General features: G+C 34.7%; 1 protein-coding gene across 8 annotated transcripts in view; it reads left to right on the top strand.

The window, feature by feature from the left end:
- The window catches only part of PIBF1 (progesterone immunomodulatory binding factor 1), a 113,900-nt gene extending 97,544 nt beyond the window's left edge, over positions 1-16,356 (top strand). For 5 of the 8 annotated variants that reach the window (XM_039385178.1, XM_039385177.1, XM_039385175.1 and 2 more), the window contains 2 exons: positions 13,702-13,893; positions 16,006-16,356. In XM_039385178.1, coding sequence (XP_039241112.1) covers positions 13,702-13,893; positions 16,006-16,056 — 243 coding nt within the window. In that variant the 3' untranslated portion in view covers positions 16,057-16,356. Of the gene's footprint in view, positions 1-13,701; positions 13,894-16,005 lie in introns of those variants that run through there. The other 3 variants (XM_039385179.1, XM_039385181.1, XM_039385182.1) reach the window with 2 other exon arrangements.
- The last annotated feature ends 8,619 nt before the right edge of the window (positions 16,357-24,975 follow it).

Below are 24,975 nucleotides of genomic sequence, written 5' to 3'. Positions count from 1 at the left end.
AGTCAGGGAAGCACAGGTAGAGAAGGATGTTCCTTAAAAGCATAAATCTAGATGAAATTATACTTTATGCATGAGTTGACCGCATAGCTATAACACTGCCTTACCTCTTTACTCCTGATTCTCCTCCTACCTCCTCCTCTTGCACAAACTCTGACACATCTCTAATGCTGCACTGGGACCATTCAAATCACTGAACAGAAACCTAACCTGGCCAAAAAAATAAAACTATGAAATGGCTGACTGTTAGGTTAGCAATTTGAATCACCTTTGGAAAGAGTCCAGCAAGGAAAAAAGCAAGTAAAAATATTTATGTGTCAGTATTACTTACCTATGATAAAGAGGGCATTTTATGTCCAAAACTGTTGAGTATATAGCACACCAGCTTCTGTGCCATCCTTTATCTGCATCCAAACTTTATCGTGTTGTGCACATAATGGGAATCTATAACTTAAAGGCACTGAAGTACAGTTCTCTGTTTAGTGCTAAAGTTAAGTGGGATGAATCTACTAAATCTTTTTTAGCTGAAGCTCTTGATCCATCATTCCTTTTATCTAGTTTGTTGCATTTTTTTTTCCTTCCAACAGTCAGCCTTTGAGTTAAAGAAACATTTACCATGAGCTCTGTGATCTTGCCTTTCATGCTCGATGCAGTTGTTAGTATTTTGTAACATCAGAAGTGCAATTCTAGACTTTATCCATTGGCTTTCAAACTTCAGATGAAAACTTGGAAGGGCAGTCTGTCAGCACTCAGATGTTTGGCAAGAAGTTTTAGTAATAATTTCCTGAGGTTACATTTAAGAGGTTATAAATTTGCTATGCTTTGATGTATAGCATTGTAGTATTTCTTCAGATATTTAAGATGCAGATGTGTCATAGTAAAGAAAACTAATAACGTGCACAATTAAATCTATTTTAGCTTTTCCAATTCAAAATCCGGAGTGTAGAAACTGACTTCTAAAATCTTGAAAATTAACAAACTGGTTTGTATATTTTTAATGTGGAGTTCATGATGAATTGGGGTTTGGGGGGAAAAAAAAGCAGAGCAAGGAGAACAAATGGAGGGATTCTTTTTATGTTTTAAATAGAAATATTCTAGGAGACAGTAGGTGTTCCTGCAAGTGCTAAGATCAGTTTCCATTTGTATGACTATAAGGGACTTAATTTACATTATCTATTTTTTTTAACTGCTTGAAATCATCAGTATCTGATGTCTCGCAATATGGTAATTTTCAACCTATAAAAGTAAAACTAATACTGTGAAACTATCGTAGTAAGAAATAAAAGGGTAAAAATTAGGGCTGTTTACAATAGTCATTAATTTCCTATAACACAATTGTTTATGCAGACATTAATATTTATCAGCACATGAATATTATATACTGGTTAGAAAGATATGACAACCTGCCGATATTTTATCTCCTTTACACATCTGTGCACTCATAGTGCACTAGCAGCTGTGCATACAAGTGATAGAATGTAAACTTGCTGAACTAGTCACCTGCCTTATTGACACATTCATGTGTTACTGCGCCAAAGCTCTTCAGCTGAAGTTAGCAACCAGAAACCAGGCTCTGGCTGTCTGCTAGGGGACAAAATAGAAAACATGTACTAGTACTTTAAATAAACCTATTTGATATCAATCAGTTAAATGGATACAGACACATGAGGTTTGATTGCTTTTTGTTTACTTAAGGCCTGTTAGCTTATGTCAGTAAATTGTCGTGTCACTCAAATTGAGTGTTAAATCTGTCTCAATATGTGTACGTGAATTGGTAGGAATCTTTGAACAGATTGGGTTAAAATTTATTTTGGTTAGCCTTTGCAAGCTTCTGTTTAAAACATATTAAAGTATAAAAAACTCTCACTGAGCTGTTGTTGCTGGAAATACCAGGTTAATATTAAAATACTAATTGCCCAAGTGACTATGTTGAACTTATTTTCCAATTGCCAGGTCAGAAACTTTCCACATCTGATGTGTAACTCACCATTTATGAGTAAATGTGATGTTTTTCCTCTACAACCTTGTAACTCTACCCCATTCCAGGTTTTCACACTTTCTTATCATTATGTCAAAATAATCCTGTTTAATAACTGAATATTTCTCTGGCCTTCGGCACAGTAACTGCACACCTATCTCACAAATATTATACCCACAACTTAGAGCAGAAAACTATCCCTGTTTTGCAGAAGGAACAATCAAAATAAAAGAAGTGGTGCTTTGCCCAAATCTCCCCAGTTTGTGGTAGAGGTTAAGAGTTCATGTGTCCTAATGTAGTATCTTAATCACAGCCATTCTTTGTTTCTTACATATTTAAGTTCAAAAGCCTGAAAAGAAAATCTCCTTAATGTTTATTTTGCCTAACTAGACACAAATTAACTCTTTTCTCTAAGTCATCTTCTTATATTGGAACTGATTGCTATTTGGAAGTAGTTTCACAAACAAATTACATTTTCACTTTGTTTCATTCTGAGAATTTACATTCACTTTTAATCCGTGTCTCCTGAAAAAGACCACTTTCCAAAGACCTGCAAGTCTATGAATAATTAAATCTTAAAAATTTAAAATATAAATTAAAAAAAATGTTTTGAGCTGTAGAATGGATATTTTATATTTTTTGTATCATATTTTCTGGGGGGAAAAAAAGATAAAATTCACAGCAGGCTGAAGGTCTCATGTGAATGAGATTGAAAGTCTAGTTTATCTTGTCCAAGCAAACAGAAGATCTGGTGGAGGTACAAGAAAAGGAGATAAACATAAGGCAACATTATGTATGTAATAGATGTGCACAGAGAAAAAGACCGAACAGGTGAGAGAGAAAGGAGAAATTAAAAACAGAAAACAGTTATTTCATTGTCTTTAAAATGTAGAAAATCTGACTTTTTTTTGTTTTTTGATAAATAACTGCCAAATGCATTCTCCAGTTGTATTTAAGATTGGAGAGAGTCCACATGATCAAGCAGGAGGAATAGCTAATAATTAGTCCTGTTAGGATATGCATAGTTTGTTAATAGCCCTAAGAGTTTTTTCAGAGCTTCTATAAACTATCAGGCTAAGGTTTCCAAGGATTTATGTAAATCTTTATGCATGTTAGACTTTAAACATGGCCATGTGAATTATCAGAATTCTGTGACATTGTTCACAGTGTGAGATTCTAGAATAGGCTCAAGTGATTGCATTCATCTCATGTCAGTATCCTGCACAAAACCCTAGTACTTCTCAATAGTTATCCCTTTATCTGGCCCACAAAAATGAAATGAAAGTCAGATGGTTTTATTCTTTTTGTCGTCTTATATGGAGAGGCAAGGTCTCTTGAAGTATCTCTGCTCTACGTTACTTTGACCAGTTACTCCTTTATTCCCATATTTATCTTTTTTACTTTCATATTGCCTTTGGGACCTGCCCCTCACTGCTAAGTTTTCTGTGCCCAAAGTTTAATTCTGTCTCAGCAATGACCTTGAGAATTCCAGATGAGTTTTCAGCATTTCATTATTAGTCATACTTTAAAGTCTGGCTAATACTATCTTTAGCTGTAATTAAGTTATGCTGAAGAAGATTGACTAGGAATAACCTAGGACAGAAAGCCAATGTGTTGGATTTAGGAACCTGAAGAGTAGCAGCTGCCATCTGCAAAAAACAGAGGTAGAGAGAAGTTCAGACGCTCATAAAAAGCTTTGGAGTCATAAGGGGGAGGGCAGTACGTGTTAAACCAGCGATGGAAGCTTAGTGGATAAAAGGAGAAAACCGCTTTGTTGGGGGAGAGGGGAAGGAAGAGGTATCTGCGGGGGTTTGGAAGACACAAGTGAAAAGATGTGATTGGTAACAGGTGCCATCAAACAATCTCTATCGCTGCCTCTTCCCCCTCTTTTCTGTATAAGAAGATTGTACACGATAATGTCAAAATTATTTGTGTTTCTAAAATGAACGACTTCCTGCTCATCTATGTGCTGCAACTTGTTTTATATAAAATAAATGCTGATGTACAATGCTTAGCTCTTTTTAAATGTTAAGCCAGAGAGTAATTATCATTTTTCTTATGCTACGTTTATGTTCCAAGATTCTAGTTTCTATTAATGTTCTGCATGTTTTCTAAGTAGATTACAGGGACATTTCTGCATCATAAGTAAGCCCCGGAGCTATTCTCGGCTTTAAGCTTGGAGAAACAAAGTGACATTTAAATTGCTAGTCGAGTGTAGAGAAGTTCCTGGCTCATCTTTTACAAAGAAAAATACTCTCCTAAGCAGTATTTCTCATTTTTTGTTATTTATTTTGTTTCTGTCAAGCTTTAATAAAAGATGAATTCCAAATAGTGCTGAATTTAGGAAAAGGGAGGACTTAACGGCCACGTACATTCATTCTTTTCTTGGAGCTGTGTTATTCAGAATGTGTTACTATTTTCATATGTATTCTTGAAAGAATTTTCTTTCCATTCACACTGAGCAGTTGTGTACTAAACAGGAAGTTTCATAGGGAAAATTCAACTTATGTATGGATTATAGGATGGAGTTGGCATGTGGATTTTAAATTACACATTTTTAAGAGAGCCAGAATCAGTTAAAGTGATAAATGTTTAAACAAGAAATTGTTAGCTGTTGATCAGTTTGAAATTGTTCAGACTTTCTTAACATTTAATCAATGTTATAATCCTTTTTTCTGTATTGGCTATGAATATTTCTATCACATTCTGCTGCATATCTAACTTTGTAAAAATTTTACTTTTATTCACTTTATGGTAGCATTTGAATATTACCAAGTGGAAAGTGATTTTAAATACTCTGTAAGAAATAACAAAGACATAGGGAGAACCAAACTAGAATATTACCTTCTCAGAAAATACAGTCACTTCTACATAATAATTTATGAAAATAAAGGCATTTTGACATATTAGCATTTTAGCATCCATTTTCTGTAAGCATACTTCCTAAAGAAAGCATACATTTTATTAAACTTTAATTTGAGTAAATGAATATCACAATAGCTCAGATTAAAAAAATATTGGGGAAATTAGTTACAATTACTAATATACTTCTGATTCTCAATACGAAAGTGAAAAAAACTTAAGAATTTAACATGCAAGTTCTGAATTATGAGGCAAATAATTTCCTGTTTTTGTTAAGTTAGGAAGATTTAACTGCTAAGAACAAATTCAAGACAGCTGAAATAGGCAGAGATTTTTATGTATCTAAAAAACCAGAAGCTGTTCACTGCAATGTCTGGGCCATTTTATTGTTGACACAGTTCTAATGCATTCACCTTATAAAACTGCAAGTAGTTTGTAGATCCATGTAGTCACAGATCTGTCAGTTCATTTTAAGTTTTTATATGCACTGGGATATAGAGAATTTGTGAATTAAGTGTAGTGCAGAGAAGCTATCAACATCCTGCATATGGTCTGGCATCTTTCCACCACCCAGTTATCAGGTTCATTTGTTTGATCAGGACATTTCATACTGTCTTCCAGTTCCCAGCTTTATGGTGTATATCCATGTGCCTAAGATGACCATATGTGCAATTCTTACACCAGAATTCTTGCTAACTTCTCATATTTCCAGGACAGCTGCAATTAGGATGCAACTATGTCAAATACACTCTGCCTTATTTGAAGGATTGAACCATGACTTGTGATGTTTTCTTAATTTCATAGACAGTTGTTAAAATCTTCTTCGAGCTCTGTTGTGCATGTACATTCTACTCCTGATAGGCACAAGATCAAAGAGTTCCACTGTTGAACCTGAATTTGCACCAGTTGTGCCACTGCATCCAATCCATCTGCAGTCTTAAACAGTGGAATGGACTGACTTACCATTTGCTTTATTTTGTTGTCACATCAAAATGACACTTCCATAGTGCCTTTCTCCTGTTTCACATTTTGTCATCATTCATGTTACTGTCCAGTGTTGTTAAATGTGTGCTAATAGTCTTGGTCTTTTTTCCATTTTGAGCTAAAAAAGGGGGACATAATTCCAGGTTGTAGGCAATCTTCTGCAGTGTGTCTCTGGGAGAAATAAAACCCATGAAGAACAGTTCTAAAATAATGCTTTGTCTGAATTGTCGGTAGTTTTGAAGAGGAGACGTAGGTACTACTTTTTCTCAAGAGTCTCATTCATTGATAATGACACATATGTCTCTTTTCTCTAGTGCACTCCAAAGTTCAAGTATCATACTCAAATTTTTTCTTCAAAGTACTGTATACAAGCCATTGCGTACGTTGAAAGGTAGAATCAGGTTCTACCTCAGTCATCTAGCCTGTTGTTCTCTAGAAATGTTTATGCCAACAGTCTGTACAGAGAGTTTCGTTTGTTTACCTCTGTTTTAACTGGTGAACTCCAGTGCTATTAACAAGTACTGCCAGTGTAAAGATGATCTGAGAAGTTGTTTGTCAAGTGACAAAGTAGCAGAGATGGGTCTTGCCTAATTTTAAAAATCTGTGGTATAGATATCTGCATCTGACAATCATCTAGTGATTTGTAGTCAGAAAAGAAAAACAGGCACTATTATGGCGTGATTTAACATATCTTCATTTAAAATGAGCAAAATTAATATTACCTTTGAATTTCTAACCAACGGCTATATAGAGGGATCAGACAAGCTAGTTTGCCTAGGCTTAAGTATTATTACCTAAGATACCTAAAGGACAATGTGAGGAAATCCAACCACGTATCCAGTCACATGTTCCAAAGCCAAACTGCAACCAGAGTTCTCACAAAGATCCCTCTCCATCTTAGTATCAGTGATTAAGTGATACAACTTTATTTTTAACACACCTTTATTTTCACAGAAGGTTACAGTAGGAGTGTAAGGGGGATCCAAGTAAGGAAATGCACAGGACTTCATAGAGGGCAATATCCTTAGTATTTTCACTACCATCACCTGATATGCCCATCAAGCTTGACCCTAGTGAACACCTTGAGACAGATGACTGTGAAGATGGTTACTTCTGAACCACCCTGCCCTGCCCTTTTCCATATTAAGATCACTTTCTCTCAAGGAGTTATAGGAAGTATAAAAAGGGTTTTTTTCTCTGAATCTCTCTATGAACACTTGTGTATTGAACATGAACTTTTAATTCTTGAGAGACGTGAGAAATCATTCTGAAATAAGCTTTTTATAGGACACTACCAAATGGATATAGCATTCTTAAGTGCTGGTTTAGGTTTCTCAAATCAGTATTCTTTAATATACCCATAGCCTCATTTTCTGAACTCTGCTTTTCCCTGTGCAGACTTGTTTGAAGACAACAATAGCTGCCTAAATGGGAGGATATGTGCATGTGAAGACAGATTTCACTGACTTGCCAGGAACCTGTTTTTCATCCCAGTATGGCTGTTTTCCCTCACTTGCATGTTCTATTATATGTATTGGTTTTATTGTTGTTGTTATTTTAGAAGTTAATGTAGTCACCAGACTGCTAAAGTCAAACCTATTATTTGGCTTCCATATTGAGAAGAGTCGAGTCTCTGGGTTCAAGTCGTAGTGTACTAAATCTCTTTTCGAAGCAATTTTTTGTTCAGTTCCTTTCATGCATGGGAGATGTACAGTCAACTGTTCTTGGACCTAAAGACAGTGCTGTAATCTCTCAAATTTCTCCAGACTGGATACATATTTTTATTTTGAGTTATAATTAAACCACATGGGGACCATATGGCATTTAAAGTGAGGAATACAAGCTTTCCAAAGGAGGTCCTAAACATGCATGCTTTGCTCTCACAGTAGAGGAGACTTACGGATTGGGAGTAGGAATGAAATCATCACCTTAGTGCTTGACTCACAAATTTTGAGAGACCTTAACTTTTGAGCAGCATCTCTGAGGAAGGAAACCTCTAGTTTTATCTCTCTTTCAAGTGATTTTTCTGATTTTGTGAGTGAGATTGGTTTTCTTTTTTAAAGATGATAGTATTTAGTGCCTTTTCTGTGTTTCCATTCTTTCACTTTTATGGTATTTTCTTCTCTGGGAACAGATACATTTTCTAGGACAGAAATCTCTTGTTCAGCTTCCACAATACAAGTTCTCTGCTTCAAAATGGAGTTATAATCCAAGGTGAAGTTTGCAATGTAAATTCATAAAGGTATGCAGTCATAAATTGCATATAGAATTCCTAAATTCTATATGCAAAGCTAAAAGTAGAATACCATTCGTCATGGTAAAGGTTCAGTTAACTGTACATGCTGTTATCAGAGTCACTTCGGCTTGAGAGGATATTTAACCATGGGCTTTACTGCACAAAAAAGGAGTCCGATGGATCTGGCATCCTTAGGCTTCTTCTGTGGTTATTTTAGTGATATGAAAAAGCCATTAGATTTACCATCCAAATTAACTATGTTCAGACCACAAAGGTAGATAGTTCTTCCTACTGAGGATTTCCAGCTGTTCAGACTGATCTACGTAAAGCTTCTTTTTAAGATCATTTTATGGCGATTATTTGAGATGCAAGACATCCCTGCCATATGAACAGAGGAATTAATGTGTATGTAATTGATTCTTGTAAGCCAGTTGTTTTTTTTCTTTTGCATCTGCTTCCAGAGCATGACATATAAATATGTATCATTTTAACTGTTTATATAGATTCACATATTTATTATAATTATAGATACACATATATAATGTTAAGTGCCATTCTGAGTTTTTGAGTGTACACAGAGGATTCTTTCTTCAATTATAGTTACATGACAGAGACAGTAAAAAAAAAATTATACTCTTAGCAATTCACTGAAAAGAAATGAGACTCTTGATAAATGCCTATTGTGCTTAATGTAGGCAATTTTTTCATGTGTTTCATCAATTAGTTACATGATAAAACAGCTCCTTTTTATGCCTCAGTCGTTTTCCCTGTCAGACAGTTGTTTTCCATTTTGTTTTGGTGATTTAAATTATGGTTTTGTTATAATAGTTAATATTATACTAATTTTGAATTATGAAAATATAAGATGCTCTTTTTGTACATGTATGTGTGAACATGTATCAAGGACATCAAAACCAATGTAAACAGAGATCCCTTTATAGTATCTATAACTCAAAATACATGAATAAGGCTGCATGCCTTATTTTTGCATTTGTGAATCTTTTTTTTCTAGTTGTATTGCTAGTTTAAGGAATCAAATTTTATCCTTTGTATTCCAGTACTGATCTTTAGTCTCTCTTTTTCTAAGTACTATTTCAATTATCCATAATAAACAGGTAAAACCAATTTTAAATAAAGTATAACTTATTTTTACTTTTACTTTAAAATCAAACATCATAATAAAGCTCTCATATTTTTCCAAAATATGAGTCATATGAGCAGGTAACATGCAACTATTTTTCCTTTTTTATCTTAACTTTTAAAAATTACTTACACTCCTTTGTTTTGGTTCCTTTTACACTATTTTAAAGCTTGATAATTTTCAGTTAGTTCCACAACACCAACACTGATAGCATTGAGCTTAATAAATTAGCAAGGTAGAATTTGGAAAATATGCCAAATCAGAAGACATTTTAATTAATTAACACCATGGGAAAGACTGATGTCTATCTGTTGTCTGTACCTAAATATGGAATCACAGAATCATTAAGGTTGGAAAAGACCTCCAAGATCATTGAATTCAGTCTTTGTATCTCCTTCTCTGTTTGTATATTGGCACACAAAATTGCTTTTGCTATTTTTAACTAAGGTTGTTGGACATATCTTACTAAACATAAATGGAAATAAGCAAGTAATTTCTTCTGATACTATTTACAGTGCAATACATGTTACCTTACTTCACCTTCCTTCGATGTTGCTCCCTGTGTTCTCAGTACATTCATTTTAATCACTTATTTTGAATTCTGGCTACTTTCTGCTTATGTATGCAAAATTTCCAATTATTCTTTTATAGTTAAAGTAATCTTCATTAAATGTGAATTGATATGCATAAGTAAGTGCAATACAGGATGTTAGATTGTTCTAGAGTATGAATATATGTTTTGGAAAACTTAAACAAGTAGATAATCTGTGGTGTGAAAGCTTGTTCTAAAAATGCATTTCTTTTTTAAAAATTAATTTGATCCTTCCAATATGCGTGCAAGGGGAATTATGATTGTACATTGGCTATTCAGGATGAAAGTTGTTGGAAGTAGAAGTCTGAGAAAAGTAAATGATAAGGATAGTGACATGAAAAATGGATTCAGTTTATGACAACTAAATTTAGGTATCAAAATGGAGGCGTCTGTGGTGAAGTAAGTATCTTCCTTTGCTTTATAGTTAAGAGCAGCCTAGTCAATATGTAGTGTTGTTACAACATGATTCAGCCAGCATAGCAATAGGCATCCCAGTTCTGAATGGAGTCACTTTCCAAGCTACATTGTCCGTAATAGGAAATTAGATTCTTAGCTCATGTTTAGATACTTACTTTTAGATACATCAATTTAGGTGTTATAAGTTTGAATTAAATCCCACTTAATGTGTCACACACAGCTCATTACTTTGATTTTTGGCACTTGTGCTGGTATGCAGAGCAGGTTAGCATCCCTAACAAAAATTCATCAGGTTTCTATGGACAGACTTTCAAAATATTTAATAATACAGTCTTGACACTTGTTTGTATGGGTGACACTAATTGTACATAAACACTGTTTTTGTGCCAGCCACATAGTATTTAATTTTTTTCCTCGTGTCATCTTAACCCACCTTTTCTTGCTAACTGCATTGTTTTCCATGTGTCTGCACTGCCACGTCCCCACAGAATATTGCATAAGCGGTAAGTGGGTGCTTGTGTTCCTGGAGTTTGTGACAATGAGACTCACTGAGCCCAGGGAGGAACTGGGTGAATCCACTCAGAGGTGTCAGTACTCGTAATGCTCCCAAGAAGGATGGCTGTCTGGCTTTCTAAAGCCAAATCCCTCAGACCTGGAAGCCTCAACACAGTGACACACAGTTTGCATGGCATCACTTGCTTAGATGTCCAGGAGCCAGCATGGCAAAGATCAAATACTTCCACAGGGAAATTGGGAAATGCAGAACTTTAGCAACACTGTTTTCTACAGTGCACTGAGTAACTGAAGGGAATATTGTAAGTAAACAATTTGCACAGCTCTGCATGGACTCGACACATTAAAAATATATCAAAAATGTTAATCATCTCTTCCTCTTCACATCTTCCTTTCTTAACTTATCCTGAAACTAGTACATATCCTTCTACACAAAAGATTTTTCCCCTCTGCTTTAAACTCTAATACCTACTTTCCCCTTTTTTCACAAGGTCCTGTTCCCATTGGAACAAGTTCACATTCTCAACCCCAATCTCCAGAGCTGCTTTTTCCTTACTAGCTTTTTAGACCAACTTGCCAGATCTTAGGATTGGAAAATCATATTCATGGAATCCGAGTAGCATGCCAACAGTAGCAGGTAGTGCTAATGACTCTTGTTTAGAACTTAAAAGTGAAGGTAAGGATTAAGATTGTTTTCAGGAACAGAGAAATCTAAAGATATGGTTAAAATTTTTCCAGTTCAAGATGGAACTTTGTTTTCAGTATTTCCTTGGTTGAAAACAGCAAATCTCTTGCAAATGTGTTGGGCCGATTTTCTTTCCTTGTTTAGCGATACATATACCAGTGATTCTGTTGGATTCAGTGTTTCTTGTGCTGTTTTGCCAAGTTTGGTTTTGCCCACTAAATGTGGAGGGGGTTTAGAACAAATATTAAGGCAACCTTAGCTAAATCCTCATGATAAATTTGTCTGCGATGCCAAAATAACTTAATCGCTGTGGACTAATTTTTCATCCCTAGTCCCTGTCATTCCTTCCTATAGCTTTACATTAGAGAATCCTCCTGTCACAGGGGAAGATTGTGCTCAGACTTGGAATAGGCCCCGGAGAGTCACCTCTCACACAGACAGTGCTGTCAAGTACAGGACAGATTCTTTAAAGTAGAGAAGACTTTAGACTGCCAAGTGGATCTTGATACAAGAGAATTTGACCCTACACATACAAGTTTCAGCTCTGTTTCTGAAATAAATCTGTGTGACAGTTTTGGGGTTTTGCCTTGTTCAAACATGCAACTATTTGGTCCACAGAATAATTCAGTTTAAGTATAGGAACAGCATTTGCTAATGTCAAAACATTGTTTATGTACAATTTAATCTCCTGTGATGGTGTATTTATTGCTGTATACTCACTTGAGTTATTTTCATCAAGAAATTCTGTCTATGTGTCGCTTTGGCAACATCTTTGCAGAGCTTACAACTTTGAAAAACATGTTGGCATCAGCTATGCAGTCCTTTTAAACAGCTGCTCTGCAGTCATGCTGTTTCAACATGCCACCACACATGGCTGAATTATGCAAATAGTTAATATTAAATGACTGAGATAGAAGAACAATTTGTACACTCGATAAAGCCAGTCTGTGGAGCGTAACACCCATTCATGTAACTGAGTTAGTGTGCGACAATTTAAAGGCTACAGCATGATTCTTTTGACTTTATATATTTTACTAAAAGCAGCAGTGGACAGAGAGAAGGTATATGGCAGGAATGTTTTAAAAGGCTGAGGCCTTTTTTTAACTCATTACTAATAATGCAATGAAAATAGAATGTGCATCAATGTAATTTTCTGGCAAGTATTAAGAAATAGGTAAGATGTAACAAATGTTTGTCGTTCAGCTATAAATATGAATTGCCCTGTTCTCGCTGAGAGATAAGATAAAATGTTAATTATAAAGAATGTTAATGCAGTAACAGTATTGCTTATTGAAGACAACACCATTTGTAAAAAGCAAGAAAACAAAAACAATAATAGTTTTTAAAAAATGTAACATCTTAAAATTTACTTTGAAAGGCTTTTCTACTGGCTTTTCTGTTCTACAATACTGAATACTCTAAATAATAATAATAATAGTAGTAGTAATAATAATAATTCATGCTTTAAATTCTGTAATTTCCATGGACCAGAAGGGGAACATTAGGCACTAAGTGTGATGCAAGATGAGAAAAGAAGATGTTCAGTTAAAGTCAGAAAATGCTATTTTTTTCCTTTTTCACTCTACTGTACATTTTGAATAATCTCTTTTATTCAGCTAAATAGTAAGGAAAGATTACTTTTTTAATTAATCCAAATTGTTTTCAAAGCAAATTATTAGGATATCCAGAAAATGTCTGCATTTCTATATGTTGTCATTTTTCTTTTCCCATGTTGGAAATTTAATTTTCCACAAAATTTCTTTTCCACTCTGATCCTGTTTCTGCTGTACATCCTCTTAAGGTTTTTCATTGTTTTTTTCTTTTCTAATCTGGATATAAAGACATATATGTGTCTCTAGTAATGTATTTATATGGTTTCTGTGCAAGTAATAGTGCTCAAAAGTCCAGTTTGTCACAGTCATTCAAATTAGATTTGTAAACTCTCTCAGCCTGACAAAATAAATGCAAATAAATTCTTTTAAATTAAATGGAAGTTTAAATTAAAAGAGATAGTGGGTTCCTATTGTACAGTAAATGTTCTCTTTTGCTGCCTTTAAGCAAGACAAAATTTGAGTTATGTAAATCCTCCGTGCCCATTTTATTTTTTTACTTTTACTGGGGTCCAATTAGTAATGTTATTAATTATAGCAAGTATATGTTCATTCTTGTTATCTTTGCTGATCCACTTACACATTTAGTTTGGTGAATATAAAGTTATTATTAACAAATAAATATTTAATAAGTTCAAATGTAATTTAACTGAATAACTTAGCATTATTCTTTTGTGGTTTTATAGGAACTAGCCGCAATGAAGCAGATTCTAATGAGTCTACATGGTAAACGCTATGAACAAAATCTACCTCAGTCTCATACTGATGTAAGAAGTGCAACTGGAAAAAACAAATCAAACCCTTCAGTAAAACTGCTGCCAGAACATGAAGAAGAAAATATATTTACACCTAAGCCAACATTATTTGTAAGTACTATGGTAAGAGTAAGTGCCATAAACTTTTTTGATAATTGTTCTCACTTTTTAAAAAGAAAAACACGGGAGATGTATAATTAATTCAGCTAAATACTTGCAGCTCTTTATGAAGTGGTCAACATTGAGGAGATAAATTACAGTTTTTGATGTTATTTAGCTATTTGATACTTTCTACATCTTAAGTTCACAGCAAACTAGGTCTTTTTTTAAAAAAAAAATTGTAATATTTCAATACTAAGAGTAGTTAGCAAAATTTTAATAGTTGTAGAGATTCACCGACTGTATTATTTTAAATCTATCATGATCATGTATGAGTGGAGTGTGTGCATATATACTGAGCAGCAGGAGTGAGGAAATAGGTGTATTTATGTATACTTATAGTCATGTATCTTGGCTAGGCTTCGCGAACGAAGATTTGGGAAAGGGATGTATATTAATGTGTATGTATCTAAATATATATTAAAGAAATGGAAGATCAGTATTGATATCACCTCTGTTGCTAAGGACACCTGATATTATAAACCCCTGTTTTATTCCTTCAGAAACTAAATGCTTGGATTTTAATACATGAAGTGGCCCACTTCAGATTTAGTGCCTCTGGTATTTGAAAGCTTCATGAAAATGGTTTAGAAGTTTCTGACTATGGCTGTGTCTGAACTGATAACTTCAAGAGAGACAAGTTGCACTGCTGAATCTCAAAACAAATCATGACTCCTATTTACACTTCACGATGCTACTTTTCTGTAGGGTGTATCCACACTACAGAGCATATGTGCTATTGTGGTCCAAATATGAGTTTTGGATATTTTTCTTTTCTTTTCCTGGTGGGGACTTTAATATTCAGTGTCTTAAACAGTATGAGGTTTGTGTTGCAGCAGACCAGACACTGGGTTTATAACACAAAATGTAGAAAATGGCTGCATCTCTTGGACATGATGTGAGAGCATTGGGGGATTTTAGGGGTTCAGAATTTGCTTGGATAGTTTATGAGACTAAACAGAGGCTTACCCAGTGCTGTCTCATTCACAGTCCTTTTGGTAGTGGTAAATCATACTGCTCAAACTTTGTCTTTGATGGAGCTGTTCAGTGATCCAAAACATGAGAAAACAATTAGTTTGCATAGATGATCCAGAGTTTCAGTGCGTAATCTGTCCTGTCTTACTTAGGGATATAGATGGCATAGGTTTTCTTGTTAGATAGGGAAAAGAAATTAGTAGTCCTGTGAAAATTCTGCTAGTTTAGGTCAATTTCTAGAATTTTTAAAGCTTGCACAGATAGAGCAGATTTATTTTTGTAACTGAATTCTTCAAAATTAATAAAGTAGATCTTTAAATTGAGTGGTTACTAAGTCTTGGAGGAAAGAATGAATAGAGAGCAGACAGAAAATGGAACTAGAAAGTTTAAGGACAAAACACTAAAGAGATGGTATTCACTAACTCAAGAGATTATACCCAACCCTGAAAGCAGAATAGCCCTTACTGTGTTCCACCTCCACTTCATTAGTTTTATTTCTATAAAAACTAAAACTATTTTGTTTTATACAAACCACCACTGAATTTGCAACAAGAATGTTAAGCAATCCTGACTGTGTAGCAGTAGCCCATAGGATTATGAAGGCAAGGCAAAGTTGCTCATGGATAATTCTCTGCAATTAAAATACTGTCTACAGTGTCAGAAAACTCCTGAATTCTTTTATTTTTATTTATCATTTTTTAAGAACGAAATTTCTGCATAAAGTGTTGGTCAGTTTTGGCACACCTGAGATCTCTCTGCTAAGTTCCATTCTCTTCTCAGCTGGGAAAGTCAGATGATGTTATTTCAAATGAAACCTATTTATGGCGCAGTTATGCATGTTTTCATTGTGATGGATATTTTTAAAAATCATTTAGCTTTTACTGTATAGTCTGCTTTTTATAACCTGGAAATAGGGAGGTTTTAATACAGATATGTTGTAATAGTAACCTTAAATGCATACTTTTGTTTTTAATATTTGCATTTAAGCAAAAACCTCAATTATCCCTGCAAACTACAGAAGAAGGAAAGAGACTTTAGTGTAGATTGCAAGTTTTTCTCTGATGTTCACTGCCTCACAATTAAATGTTCTTTATTTTACAGACAAACAAAGAGGCACCTGTATGGTACAAGAAACTGCAGAAGAAAACATAACCCTAGCATTTTCCGGAAGTATTCAAAATAATTCTTTGGGGAGCTTTTCTTCAAAGGAAGTTATTTTCACCATAATGATGCCCTTTTTACCATAAAAGCAAACAACTCTTTTGGTTTTAGCAACTGTTTTGGTTCTTTTATAACTGTCAAATAATCTTATGCTTCATAAAATAATTTTTAGATCTGTCATGTGATTAAAATGTGTGTATAAAATGTGTGGAAATAAGGTGTGCAGTGATTTTACTAACATATATTTGAATTTTAAAAGATAAATAAACATTAGCCTGTTGTACACATTTATATCTGGGCAGTTAAAGGACATGTTATTCAGAGTGTTCAAATGAATGCATGTTTCAGCTTTTTTATATTATTTTTCTTGGACCCTGTGTTTCATGCCACATTCCTTGCAACTGTTCGGACTTACAGAAATTTAAAAAATATACATGATTTAGCATTAAACTATATCCTACTTTCTATGAAGGAAATTCATGTCAGCTGGAAAAAAAATTACTTATCAGCTTTGATCTGTAGTTTATCATTTGATGTCATTAGTATAACCAAAAAGGCATTAAAAATACTCTAAAGAAGCAATAAAATGCATCCTAATTATCAGCACTGATACTTAATGGGCTAGATAGTAGTGTAGTTACATCAATGAAATAATAAAAAAGGAACCCTGATGTGTGAGTACTGTAAGGCTGTAATGGTGAAATGGGTAACTTGCCATATTTAATTGTATGAAAATAAGCCCCATCTTCCAAGAAGACATTCTACTTATTTATTCTACTCCACCATCTATTTTGACTATAGAAAAGTTCTCTAATATTTTAAAGCACTTTTGACTGCATAGGGTTTATTTCTATATATAACATAAATATAGATTATATTGTTTTAAGTACTGCATACTGAAAATATTGCTTGAATTTCATTTAAGAGAAAGCTCCTTTTTCTTAGCTTCTTTTTCCTTGACAATATTTCTTCAATCGATTATTTGTTCCTACCTGGACACGAACAGTAATTATTTAGTCTATAATACTGAGTTATATCAAGCTGAAGATTCCCAGATACACTTTTCTTCATTTTCCAAACAGCAATTTGAAGCACTGCAATACCTCCTCTGCTCCAGAAAAGCTTCAATTTCTTTAATTTTCCTTTTTTATTTCTGAGAGAGTGAGGTAAAAATGCTAGTAATTACACATCACAGGTTTAAAATTATCATTTTGTGACTGAGGGAGGCCAAGTGTGTAGATAGAGATAATATCTTTTATTAGGCTTTTCACTGGGGAAGAAAATCACACAAACCTATCAGTATAGACATTTCTAAATAACTTTGGTTTCCTGAAGTCTAGGTTTTATTTAATTTATATTTTTATGTTAATAGAACCCTTCAGTTTTATTTCCCATGAAACAGCTCCTATATGCAGACAGTAATTTTGTAGTTTGCAATAGATACTTCATAATGAATCAGTCCCCAGTTTAACTTCCCAGACTATCCAGTTTGTCTGTTATCAATGAATAATTAAATTGTATTATCTAGACGGACTGTGAGTTATTTTAGCTAGATACTAGCTAGAATCTTTAGTATTTACTATTTGTTCTCCTATAGTATCCTTATAGACAAACAGACCTTAAGGTCCTACTGGACAATAAATGGAATATGAGTCAGCAGTGTGCCAGCCAGCTGCATCCTGGGTGGCATTACCAACAGGATAGCCAGCAAATGCAGGGAAGTGATTCCTTCTGTTTGGTACATGGGAGATCACATCTGGAGCACTGCATCTGGTTTTGGGCTTGTTCAAGAAAGACATTGACTGACATATTGCTGTGAGTCTAGCAGAGGTGCACCAAGATGATCAGGGGCTAAAGCACCTGATGTAGAAGGGGAGGCTGAAAGAACTGGATTCATACAGCCTTAAGATTAGAGGATTTAGGGGAGGAACTTGTTGCAGTCTCCAACTACCTAAGAGACAGCAGAGTCTCTCAGAGGTGCACAGCAATAGCTTAAGAGACAATGGACACGGGATGGAGCACTAGAAAACTCAATTAGTTCTTATGAAAAATATTTTTACTGTAAGGGTGGTCAAATACTGGAACAGGTTGCCTAGAGAGGTGGTGGAATCTTCATCCTTGGAGATATTCAGAACTCAACTGGACAAAGACCTGAGCAAACTGGTATAATTGGACCTGACTTTGAGATAGACTAGATAACTGATTTTCAGAATTCTTGTCCAACCTAAATTACTTTATAGTGTTATTTCGAAATATACTGATATAAGATAGTGACACTTATTTGCTTCTTATCTTCCAAAAGACAAAATTCTGTTTAATTCTTCTATGGAAATACAGGAAACGCAGGAACATTTTGACTCCTACAGAATTGTGCATTGTAAAGTTCTGTGTCCTCCATGCAGTCCAATTTTCTAAGGCTGCCAGAATATTAGGCTGATTTGTGGAGAAATTTTATTAACATTTAAACAGTTCTTCAGATGACAAAGTGACATATTCTGACAAAGGATTGTGGTTTTTTGGTTTGTTTATTTTTTTTTAAATTATTACTGAGGTCCATCTTTAGATGTGCAAAAATAAAAGTAATTTGTTAGAATACACTGATAACATATAATGTTGTTGGCAAGTTCTTGTAATCGCTGTAGGCCCTTTGTAAATCTTCTCAATATGTTTTTTTTTTTTCCAGTTGAAGATTTTGTATTTTTCCTGTGATTCCTCACTAGACTCCAAGGCTATAATTAATTATCTAGGAGGAGACCTTCTAAGCCTCTCATGAGAAAGCTAGAATGTCACTTAAATATAACTATTCAAACGTAAGATGCCCTACAGCAAAAATTAATTAAGCTTTTTGCTCTTTAAGTAATGAAAAGGCGCAGTTGCATTACCTGTGCAGCACCTTTACTGATGTTCTTTCCCACAAACATAGTTGTCAAATGAATTGTTCCAAAATTCTTCTTCATGGTCTTTGCAGTCTCGCATTGTAGCAGACCTTGTGTCAATGATGTGTGAGTCAAAAATAATGAAGTAAAGAGAAATTTCTAAGGCCGGTCATGCATGTAAGTAACTTGTGACTGAAGTGCCAACCCACATAATCATCCTCAGTTCCTCTTTTTCAAACCAAAGGGAGCAAAGCCTAAATAAATCTCTATCCACTATTACATTTCGTGGTAAATTAAGTAGGTGTTACTTAAGTGATAAGTTTTGTAAATATAGGGGTTGAACTGGAAAGAAGGAAGGACAGTGGTTTAGAGCAGGTTAGGATGTTTTTCCTTATTTTTTAACACTGTAATTGCTTTCTTTCCTTCCTGTCCCTTGTTTGAACCAAAGAACCTTTAGTTCATCAAGGTAATCTCTTATTTGAGGAAAAAATTGAAAACATATAATTACTTTTTTTTTTAATAAGGACCTAAACTTTTATGGCCTATTGCTGAATCCTGTGGTCATAATTCACTGGCAATGTAGTTTCTAAATATTTTCTGTACAAAGAAGCAATATGTCATTGGGATTTGTAGTCTTCATCCCTTTCAGGATTCTCTGTACAAAACAGTGATGAAACCTTGTGAAAGATGAAAAACTAAATTCAAATATTAATTGTCTGAGTATTTGTCGGTATCTCTGGAATTTCCTGCCTCTTATACATTAGCTGTTATTTTCTGCCTCAGTTATACTTTTGTAGGATACCTAGTTCCAGAAAAAAAAAGAGGAACGCTTAAGTCTATTAAACCTCTGACATCTGCAAGACGATCAGGCAGAACTCTTTTACTCCTGATAAGCATTCATCAACTTCCATGTCTTTGAAATAGATGACTCAGAAAACATGACACTGTAGAAACAAATTATTACCTTTTGAAAAAGTATTTATGTTATTATATATGTGTGCCTCAATCAATTGTCAGTTTGTAGCACATTTACGTGAAAACAGATTTATACACAACAATCTGAGTCTGTAACATCCTGTCATCTTTCAGGGTTGTGCTCGTTAGGGAGATCTACTGAGGAAAGCATTTCTCTCCCTGTTAACGTTACATTTAATAGATCACATGCCAGACTTCTTACTGAGTCAAAGAAATGTATCCCTAGTATTTTCCTATAGCAAAGAATATCAAGAATCTGTATTCATTCTCAACCTTTGAAAATGAAATAAGTATCTCGAGAAGATCAAGTTTTGCTTGGTGTCTTTGGGCAATATTATCCCCTTCTTAAATTCCTCGGATTGACTGGGAACTCTTGACCTTTAAAATGCATGCTTCCGTAGCTTAAGTAAGGCAGTTACACTTGGGGTATTTCGGACTGAAGCTGGGCAGCAATGGACAGCAGTATGGGGTGCCAGCTCTCAGGGGACAGCATCGCTGGCGGAAATGTACAGTAGCTGGGAATTAGGGGAGAGGGAGTGGCGAGTACTGCAGAAGCTTTGAGCAGTAGAAGAAGTAGGTACAGTTCGTCGCAGATGTCAGACCCTCTGCAGCTCTTTAAGCCCTCTGCTGACAGCACAAGAACCACGAACTTGCTTCCACAGAGTTCATTTTGAAGAGTTCCCCGGGTTTCTTTCCTCACTGATAAGTTTTCCATAACAGTAAATACTTGTGGGTTTCGTTTCTTGTTTTTTGTTTTTGAGAGAGACAGAGACTTTTTCTCAGGACACTGGAACTAGATTCAAAAAAATGGTGAATTTCAATCAGCTTACCCTTTAAAGGATGAAGGGGACTAAAATTCCCAGCAAATTTCATCCCCATAAAAGGAGCAAATGGCAGAAGTATTAAATGTAAAAAGTTAGGATTGATCATGGAAATAGCTTTTACTCAAAAACTTACATGTTTTCACAGACTGTGTGCCCTTTTTGAAGATACTACAGAAATAACCACTGTAAAAGAGAATGCCGCTTTGACTGAAGTAATAGAATCAACTTTGTTTGACCATGAATAATTGAAGTCTTTGTGTTAATGCTCCTTTTAAGGGAGTAGTGGATCAGTAAATGTAACTTAATTGCAGGAAAAGTCTTATGGATGGAATTTATGACTGTATTTCAATGAAAGTCTTTTCATTTTTCCTTTTGGTTCAATAGAAAAAGGATTACTTAGATTATTCACTGTTGCAGCTGAAATTGTTAGCAATTCCCAGTGGTCCTGTTTTTCGTGATTCTAGAGATACATATTGTGGCATGCAAGACTGTCTTTTGTTTTCTTATTCAGTTTTTTAGAAGAATTTGTTTATTTTGTGTGTTATTATTAGGTAGATCTAGCAATGTAGTGCTTGACTTCTACAAGGGAATTTTCATATAAAATGTATATGTGAATATACATGTGAATAGAGGATTGTTACCTAAGTAGAGTGGCTCTTTTTAAAAGAAAGTTGAAAATATTCCCACTGAGTTGTCTCTGAGGCCTTGAGAGAGGGTCTTTTCTGTGCCCAAGCATTCTCGTGCTCCCCATTGCAGGTATAGTCCCACACATATAGGAAACATCACTCTGTGCTTCACAGGCCTGTAGTTTCCAAGCACACAACTCCCAATGCCAGTGGAGCAGTCATCTGGAGCTACATGTAAAACATTCACAAAAAAATTAATATCACTCATCTGTGGTATTGTGGGAATTATAAGCAAGGGAAAAATACAATACTTTGATGCAGTCTATTCACTTGTCTTTTTTCCTTCCTGGAGGTTAGCATATAAATAGCATTCCAGTGAGTCTTGAATTTTGGGAAACAGTCTGCAAGTCCTGCAAGGATGGCTAAATCCTTTTTTTCTGATACTTCATCAGAGATGTTCTGTGTTTGGGTACTGACCAGACAACTCCTAAGAGATCATTAGGCACCACTTCTTGCACATTAATCTTTATTTTATTAACTTATTATTTAAATACTAAGTCCCCAGAATTCACTCAGTCTTTATGAGTAAAGGAGTACGTGCTTGAAAGTAACAATGAGCAGTAAAGGGACTAACACGTCAATGACTTGAGTCTTACTGAATTAGCACATTCCTTGTCATTTTGTGTCATTTCTTTCATTATTGCAGTAATTAAAGTTGCAGAATTGCATTTGTGCCATTCAGCAGGGAATGGAGAACAATAACAGTGTTTACCAGCAGCAGGAGGGAGCTTACCTTTCTTTCTCAACCCTGTAAAATCTCTGCAGGCTAATCTCACTGGCAGCTAGGATGCCCTCCTACACAATGAGACTGTCTGAAACCTCCCTTAGGGAAACCTGAGAGAGCTGATTAGATCTCTTGTCCATGAAAACCAAATAGCCAATACTATGAAATATAGCGGTTTTTCATTCTAATGTGTCATTTCAAATCTGTGCAGGCTGAAACCTTTGTCAAATATATTTACACCATGATAGTAATTCTGAGATAGCTGAATAATTTAAAAACATTTTCAGAGTATTTTCAAACCAATAAACTCTGTGAAATTACAAAGAAACAAACTATGTAAAGTTCTTATATTTCCAGGTGCAGTAATATCAAGATCTTTAATAATTCGTTATTATTCTTTTGTAGTTGTAAACTGAAATGTTATGTATATATACATACACATTTTTAACATAAATGTAAGTTAAATTGTTTGAGTTTAATTATATTTATTTTTAATACAAAGCAAAATGTTTTTCTGTGAACATCCATGTTTAAGGTGCTTTTGGTCATGAATTAAATGACAATAAAGTATCTGCAAATTAATTTTATTTTAAAATATATAACTGTACTGCATCATCATCATGGGCTTGTCTGATCTACTGTTCTGGCTCTAGGAATTGTAAGATTTGTGACAGAAAGGTGCAAACTCCCCATGGGCCAACAGTGGACAGCACCACATTTACTGATTTGAATTACAGCCCTAGTTTTCATAAAAATATACGTTATCTTTGATAAGCAAGCTTCCAGATTCACTGGATGTTTCTGGAAACAGGATTACCTGATCCAGCTTCTCAGCTATATTTTTTGTTATTCTTCCATGTAAGAGATTTTCCGTGTTCTATATTCTTATCACTTCTATCTAATTTCTGAAAACATAAAGATGTAACCGTAAGGTTCTCTTGCTTGGGTGCCCCTCAGCCATGGAGGTACCAAAAGCAGACATATGCTGGCATTCTCAGACATCACCTAGGCTTGTCCTAGTCCTGACAACACAAAGTCCTACTTCTACACAGAGAGATGACAGCACTAACATTTCTTCACTCTGCATGAAATAACAATTGTTGGGTTTGCAATAGGAACAAGCATGATCCTGAATGTGGATTTATTGGAGCAAAAACAGTTTGAACAAACCTGGTAAGGCTATTGGCTTCACAGTGCTCTGTAGTCATTATACTGCTTCCATAAGAAAATGAGTATGTACCGTTTTCCTCAGGTAGTGGATAGGATTTAATCTGATCAACCCTGCTGAGTGTTCACAGAAGTTAACTTTGGGTAAGATAATGATGGGGGCATTCCTGAAGAAAGGAGTGACCTTCAGCCCTCCAGCTTTGAAAAGAAACTGCCAAGACAACATTCAGAGCTTCCAGTCTATTAGCTTGAGGCACCTTCTACAGACCATATAAAGCTCCAAAGTACTGATAGGGTACTGAATTTAATATATGCCTCTTCCTTTGTTTTCTAATGTATACTTTAAAAAATGCCAGTTTTCTAGTTTTTATTTATCCCATCCTTAAGTACCTGACTTCATGAAAGAGTAAGGAACCTTTGACAAATATTAGAGAGTATGGATGCCATGACTACTTGAACACTTGACTTTGCAAAGGTTAGAACTTTTCAGTTGTATTTTGCCAGTTAGAGTACATTTAATACAATAAAACAAATTAGGGCCATAGCGTTTGATGGAGGGTGGATATTTAAAAATGTAATGCATTAGTGATTAACAAAGTAATTGTAGAGTGGAATTCCTTAAGCTGCATAATTCAGTGAATAGGCAACTTTTCTGGCTGTTTGGTTATTACTTAGCTTTCTGTGAGCCCAGTTTTCACTCCTGCTTTCAGAGTAGAGGGAGGTGGGCATTACATCACACTGTGCCTCAGTGTGATATTTTTGAAGGAAATACTGACATGAAACTAGTTTAATGGTACCAAAATGTCCTTGGGATAAACAACATAGAGCTTTTATTTATATTCTTAAATTAGATACCAAGAAAGCTTATTGACACTGCTTCATACTATAAATAACGTCACCTGGATTGGAAGTACTGCAATGGATTGTTGCAAAATGCTTCTGTTGATAGAACACAGTGGACCAAGCTGGTCTAACCTACTATGATTAATTATTTCATAGGTCAATTTCACTATCTTCAAATAATTGTTTTAATATAAGATTTAAAATAGCAGGAATGGATGCAGATGTGATATTGATGAAAGACAGTTTGTGCAATTGCAACCTGCTCTATTTGCATCATCTGTCTATGCTAATATGAAGCAAAAGGAAACAAGGTAACTTCTTTTTCCCTTCCACTTTTACTTCTTTTACTTGTCAGTGAAGTCATATCTGAATGCAAAACTTAAAATTTTAAAAACTGTAGTCCTGCACAGTAAGACACTTTAAAACATGTAGAACAGGATGTTTATCTTGGTCCTGACAAAATGCATGTTTTAATATTAGTTTGTTTCTCCTGTGCAATAAAATACATTTTTCCCCACATGTTACATGCAGTTATGTAGTATCTTATGGTGATTTGTACCCAACACTGTGTGCCAGATTTATGAATCATTAGGCCTTACACTTGAATCACACAGAAACAAGGTTTTCTAGTAATTAAAAGAAGCTTTGTATTTTGTTACTCCTCAAAGTTATCAGTATGCAATCTAAAGAGAAAGAAGCCTTGTTTTGTTAAAAGATTGAATCAACTTTTCCTCTCCTTTATCTTATTTATATCTTTCAAGTAGCACAGGGATTAAGACGTTGTTAAAGTCTTGCCTCATCCAACTTGCCACATT

This window comes from Pipra filicauda, unplaced genomic scaffold (assembly GCF_003945595.2).
Source record: "Pipra filicauda isolate LSUMZ 115617 unplaced genomic scaffold, ASM394559v2 scaffold39_size4671491_pilon, whole genome shotgun sequence".
NCBI classification, from domain to species: domain Eukaryota; kingdom Metazoa; phylum Chordata; class Aves; order Passeriformes; family Pipridae; genus Pipra; species Pipra filicauda.
Note: the sequence above shows the minus strand (reverse complement) of the source record. Positions and strands in the feature narration are given on the sequence as shown.